Genomic DNA, 6,152 nt, shown 5'->3' with positions numbered 1-6,152 from the left:
CACTCATGTCTGCACAGCTTCCTCCAGGGCCCATGGGCTCCAGCCGCTGCCCTCGCAGCCCACCCCGCGCCCCGGCCCAAAGCGCCTCTCGCCTGCTGCTGTGTATTTGACCACAGGAGTATCTCCCTTCACCCGCCCGCATCACACTGGGCCCCAGGCAAGGACCTAGTCCCTTGTGACTGGCAACTTGGGAGGGTCACATGTGGGGAGGGTTAGGGTTAGGGTTAGGCTTTCCCTAACATCTGGGGATCCTCCAGCGAGGACGGCAGGATGGCGGTTCCCTTGGCCAAGGGCTCGGCTTCCCCCTGGACCCTGAGGTCAAGGCCCTTCTCCCCTCTCAGCCTGAGGCTGACATCCCTGCCCAAGTGCCCATCTTCCATGTTGCCAGGTTGCTGGTTCTTCCTGGAACAGAACGTCTGAACTTCAGGGCCTGGCCCAGGCTGGGGCTCCAGGATTGGGACAGCGAGTTGAACCCAAGGCCTATGGCTGCCCGCCAACCAGAGCCCTGCCAGGCCCCGACCAGCAGGTGGCGCTAGGCTCAGGGTCAAGGCAGAGCTGAACCACAGCCCCCCACCCAAGTAGGGAGCTGAGACTCCCATCCACCTTTGGGGTCTAGAAGGTGCTACTGGCTGCACTGGCCCCAGCCAGTCACCCACTGCCCTTGGATGTCACTGGGTTCAAGAGCTGCTGGGAGGCTGGATCCAGAGGCTGGGCCAGGATCCACAGCCTAGCACACCCTTCATACCGCTCCTCCCCCAATTGGGAGACAGGAGCCAGCCCCTGGACAGGACTTGGAAAATGACCACAAGACCAGAGACTAATGACTCCTGTCCAATCCCACACTGGGCCAGAAAGTACAGCTTGAAGAGGCCATGAAGGGGCAGGGAGGCCAGGCCACCCTTCCCACCCCCAGCCACTCTCCTCTGTCCCTGGGCCCAGGAGAGCCCACCCTGTCTTCCAAAAGGGCGTAGGTGCAGGTGCAGCAAGGCCAAAAATGATGGCTTTGCCCACAGAGGCCTGGAGGGCAGCCCCCCCGCCCTGTCCTGGCCTCTGGGCAGCTCGGGTGTCAGTCAGGCGCCAGGCCCAGCTCGCCACCTCCTGAGCCTCACAATTCCGCCTTTGTCCGGCCACTCTGCCCAGGCTCCATAGCAGCCCAAGGGCCCCTGGAAACCGGAGCAGCTGGAGCCCCACCAAGTATTTTTCCAAGCTGGGCCGGGGCCTCAGGAGACGGAGGAGGACGGGCAGGGAGAGGCGCCCATTCATCCGCTGTTCATTCATTCCCTCCTTGGACAAACAATATTTATTCTGCACCCCCTTTTGTGGCAGGCACGGTGCTGGGTGCGGGTTCAGCAGCAGGCCCGCGCCCCTCGGATCTTACACCCTAGAAGCAGCCGGCGACGACTAGCCGCCGCCGACAGAAGCGAAAGTGAGCCAGCGAAGGCGCCGCGTGGGGCTGGGAGAGCGGCGGGGCGCGCACGGCGGGGCGAGGTGGGCACGGCTGGGCGAGGTGCTGGCGACTAAGTTAAGGCTTGTCCACCCCGGCCTCCGCCCCGCGGGGCAGGGCGGCTGGGGAGCAGCAGGGGGCTCTCAGGGCTCCACCCACACGCTGCTGTTGGTCACTCGCGCCCCGAACCAGCCCTTCCAATAGACGGAGTCCTGTCCCCCGTGTTCGAAGCGGACGTAGCGGACGCCTGGTCCGTAGTCGGTGAAGGTGTGGGAGATCTAGGGAGGACGCAGGGCGTCAGCCTCGAGGGCTGGTCCTGCGCGGCGACCCGCCTGCAGCCGCAGCTCGGTTCTCTGCAGGAGCGCGCCCCTGCGCCCGCCCGCGCCCGCCCAGGCGCCCCCGCCCGGTTCACCTCCATCCAGCCGTCCTCACTGTCCGGGGGAACCGCCACCTGGCCGCTGTTGAACTCGGCCAGCACGTCCTCGTGCTCCGACAGCAGCCTCACCGTGAGCTCGTACAAGCAGCCCGCGTCCGTGCGGCCCGAGTACCTGCCAGACAGAGCGCCGGGCCTGGTGGGCGCGGCTGGGGACCCGCCTTCTCCCAGAGGTCTCCTGTGCGCCCAGGGTCCCTACCCCTCCGGAGTGCAACCAGCGACCCACTTCACAGATGAGGAAACCGAGGCCAGACAGAGAAAGGAACTGGCCCAAGATCCAAAAAAAAAAAAAGGACTAAACCCCAGTTCGGCCAAAGCGAGCTCACAGAGTCACTTTGTTCAGGCGGTGACTATCCACCTGCCTGTGCCAACATTTGAAACTCAGGCCGAGATGGCTTTCCACCCTTTCCTAAGAACTTGGAAGCTGTCAACGCTTGCAGACTTGTGGCCCCCGTGATCACAACACTAGAGGTGGTGTCCCCTCGGCTTTCCCCTCCCCATCCCAATGCAGCGGTCCCCACTGACTCTCACCAGTCCTTCACCACGATGGCCGGCTGGGTGGTGTCCAGCAGCTCCTCCCAGTAGCCCTCAGCTTGCAGGTCAATGACTTGTGCTTTGCGACACCACCTGGAAGAACTGGAGTTAGGACGCAGAGGAGCCCCCCCACACCCGCCCTCCCCCACACCATCTTCTTACTCAAAGGAGGAGGCGAAGTACTTCTTGACGCTCTCATCGTGGCTGAATTCCACCCCACTGTCTCCAGGCAGCTCCTCCACCCGCCAGCCGTCCCCACCGTGCTCCACGTCGCACCAGCCCTCCAAGTCTTCTGTAGGAACACCATAGCCCCACCCTGGTCACCCAGTGCCTGCTGAAGCTGCAGCAGGGCTGGCTCCCGCCACTACAGTGGGGGACAGGGTGAACGTGGTACTTTCACGGAATCAGGAGTGTGCAGACGACGGGGGGTGGAATGGTGGGCACTTCCTGGTTCTCCCCTGGGATGGCTGTCCACAGGGCCAGTCCCACCCCCCCTGGGAAAGAGACCCCCCCAGGAGCAGGTGGCCGGGGAGCTGTTAGTAATAGTGCTAACAGGGGCTGCTGGGTGCTAGGCCCTGAGCCAAGCTCTTCATCTCATGTGACGCTGCGCCAGCAGGAGGGGATGGCAGATTGCCCGTTCCCCAGGCGCGGGGCCAGGGACGTCACCCTCACCTTCCCCGCACGGGTTGCGCAGCAGGTTGCGCCGCCGCTTGCTCAGAAAGTAGAACTGCTGCCAGTGGTCTCGCTCGTCGTCGCCGCCACCCTCGGGCACCAGCCCCTCCTGCTGGCACTTGAGCAGCCACAGGGGGGCGCCGTCCACCAGCTCCTTCCAGCGCAGGCACACCAGGCGGCAGGCCTGCACCAGCTCGGCGGCCGGCAGAGCGGCCAGCACGCGCAGGAGCAGCGGCTCGGGCAGCTCCGCCAGGTACGCCGCCGCCTCCTCCTCGCCTGATGCCTCTTCCTCCCCGGGCTGCTCCTCCTCGGCCTCCGCGCACGCCTCCTCCGGCTGCTCCTCCGGCTGGCCCACGCTCTCTGTGACCAGGGGAGAGGCGGCTGTGACCTCCAGATAGTCCCCTCTCCGCGCCCCAGATGGGCCCTCCACCCACCCTGGGGCAACCACAGCTGGGGACAGAGTTTCTGGGACTCAGACCGAGTCACAGGGAGGAAGCCCAAGGGTGCAGAACTAAGATGGGTCCCCTAGGTCTGAATAATTGCCACATTGGTCTTTTTCCCCTGCTTGGCGGGAAACTCCAACCTTGAACAAAGGACAGCAGCCATCCTACCGTAATTGATGGCTGCCATGGATAGCATTGTCCCAGAGCAACCCCTTCAGTCCTCCTAAACACCCTCCAGGACCCCTGCTCCCCTCCCCTCCTCCTGGAAGCCTTCTGAACTTCCCCTTAGTACATTCTCTCACAGCCCAAGTTCAGAGGCCTCCCAGGGCTTCCTAGCTTTTGCTTGGGGTATGATGACTTGATGAACTTTTTCTGCACTAGACTGACTTCACCCGAGGGCCAGAATCAGTTCTGGGAGACGGGATCCTGCCTGGTGCTGTCAGGAGCTTGTGTTTATCAGGCACTTAGCAAACATCAAGTGCTGTTTTTAAACCTTTCAATTATTCTAGAATCAGCAGAATCTTGAGCCTATGGCTGCCCCTATTTCATTGATGAGGAAACTGAGGCACAGAGAGGTGATCCACAGCTAATGAGTAGCTGGACCTGTGTTGGAGCCCACTCTGGCTCTAGAGCCACCTTTGACCACACTGTTCCAACAAAATAATGTGTTGGGTTATTTTTTAGGCACAGTTGTGGTTTTGATTTTCCAAGTGAAAACGATCAGGCTCAGAGATGCGAAGTGACTTGCTAAAGGTAATATTAGGATAGGAAATATTAGACCTGAAGATTAGGGACTGGAGACCCACTGTCCCCAACCAGCCAATGCTGTGCGACTTGGGGGTGGGAAATAGTATATCATACAAGAAAATGTTCTAGGGGCTTGGGAAAGGAAGTTTTTGTCACCCGTTCTTTTTCCATCCCTGACCCTCAGTTTTCTCATCTGGAAATGGTCATCCTGATGGTGCTGATGTTCAAATCCCCCAAGGAGCAGGGGAGGACATTGTGAACTGGAAGGCAGAGGGCAGATGTCAGCAGTGGCCGGCTGGACCATCTCTTGGATCCCAGCCCACCTCTGCTGGGCCACGGGAGCCTTGAGTAAGCAGATGCAGTGCCCAGGAGCTCTGGAGGAGGGAGAGCTAGTTGTGGGGAGGCCACCACTCTCAGAACTAAGATGAGGAATTCCTGAAGGTTGGGCCCTGGAAAGCCAAGGTGGCGGTGGGGGAAGGGGCAGGTAGCAGAGCCTACACCCAAGTCTGATGTCACCAGCACCTCCAGCTCCGGTTGACCTCCTTTTCAGAGCTCAGTGCGCACAGTGAGGCCTCGGGAACTCAGTGAACCTTACTAAGTGCTGCCCTTTCTCTTCTTAGTGATTAGCATTTTAGGGTCACATTTTAATGATATATGGGTTCACCCCTTCCCTTTGGCAAAGAGAAAACTGAGGCCCAGAGAGGCTGAGCAGCTTCTCCAGGTCACACTGCAGAAAGGAAAATGCCTGGCCATTCTGCTGCCCGCAGCTCTCTGGGGAGCTGGGCCCAGTGTCCTCACCTCTCCACCCACACACCTGCCCTGCCCTGGCCCCAGTGGACACCTGATGCTCCCCGGAAAGGTGCACCTTACCCAGTCCTCTCTCCTGGCCCCCTGGCCTGGCACTGAGGCCCCGGATCTGATTACAGCCCCCTACCCCCACTCTCGCTCACACAACTCCTCACATTGTTGCTGGGGGAAAGTTATCTGGGCCTGGAAGCTGCTTCCAGGCTGATTCACTCACCTGGATGGGGCCCTGGAGTCCACAGGAATAACTGGGCCCTGGGAAAAACCAGGCCCAGGCCTGGTAAAGAGTGTGACATGGGGGGGCCACAGATTGGGAGGGGGATGCAGGAGCTGGAATTTCAGAGCCAGGAGAGGGGGCCTGGCAACCTGGGTGTGCATGGGTTCATGGCCTGCCAAAGCCACCCGTGAGGTGAGGAATTGGGTGAGGGCAAACTGCAGGGAGGTCTTGTCCCCACCCTGACTCAGCAGGCGACCCCTACAGGCCCAACAGGAAGCTGGAGGAATGGGGGAGGGTCTTTGGTGCCAGCAAAGATGACTGGGCAATCTGGAGGACCTGAGGATGGGGAGCGGTCCCTCAGTTCCTCCTCAAGGCTCGTCTAGTCCCACTAGGCATCCTGCCACCCAGAGGGAGCCCCAGGGGAAGACTGAAATGGGTGGGGAGAGGCTAGTAACCCCAAGAAACCCGTAGGGTCCAGGCAGCTGACGGGCCACAGCGGACAAACGGAAGAAGTTGATGGAAGAAAAAGGCTTGGGAGCTCCTCCGCCCAGAAGCCTCCCAGCCCCACAAACCCTCAGGAAGCAGGCGGAACGGGGGAGTCCAATGCCAGTTTGGGAACCCAGCAGTCCTCCCTCCCTGTCTGTCGCTCCTCAAGGCCTCCCGCCTCGAGGCTGTCCCAAGGGCTTTGCTTGCGTGAAACTTTGCGCGCCGCCTCTCGGGGACCCCGCGCTCTCCGAGGACCCTCGGAGGCACTCGCCCGCCTGCCCTGTCTCCCCTCCCGGGCTGGAGCGAGCGGGTCCAGGCGGCGGCTACCTGGGTCACCGTCTCCGTCCATCGCTGCGGAGCGCGGTCGCGGGA

The 6,152-nt window shown here is 61.4% G+C and overlaps 1 protein-coding gene across 2 annotated transcripts; it reads right to left on the bottom strand.

The window, feature by feature from the left end:
- Positions 1 to 1,282: 1,282 nt before the first annotated feature.
- Fbxo2 (F-box protein 2) lies at positions 1,283 to 6,152 on the bottom strand. 2 transcript variants are annotated; one of them, XM_015501381.2, is made up of 6 exons: positions 6,108 to 6,152; positions 3,084 to 3,443; positions 2,574 to 2,703; positions 2,409 to 2,504; positions 1,857 to 1,992; positions 1,283 to 1,722 (listed from the first exon to the last, which is right to left on the bottom strand). In XM_015501381.2, exons 1-6 carry the CDS (start codon positions 6,127 to 6,129, stop codon positions 1,588 to 1,590), a joined length of 879 nt encoding a protein of 292 aa, XP_015356867.1. In that variant the 5' UTR covers positions 6,130 to 6,152; the 3' UTR covers positions 1,283 to 1,587. The 2 variants fall into 2 exon arrangements, with proteins under 2 accessions (XP_015356867.1, XP_048639565.1); XM_048783608.1 differs by lacking the exon at positions 6,108 to 6,152 and adding an exon at positions 5,295 to 5,388.

Source organism: Marmota marmota, unplaced genomic scaffold (assembly GCF_001458135.2).
Source record: "Marmota marmota marmota unplaced genomic scaffold, marMar, whole genome shotgun sequence".
Classification (NCBI taxonomy): domain Eukaryota; kingdom Metazoa; phylum Chordata; class Mammalia; order Rodentia; family Sciuridae; genus Marmota; species Marmota marmota.
This window is presented reverse-complemented; position numbering and strand designations above follow the sequence as displayed.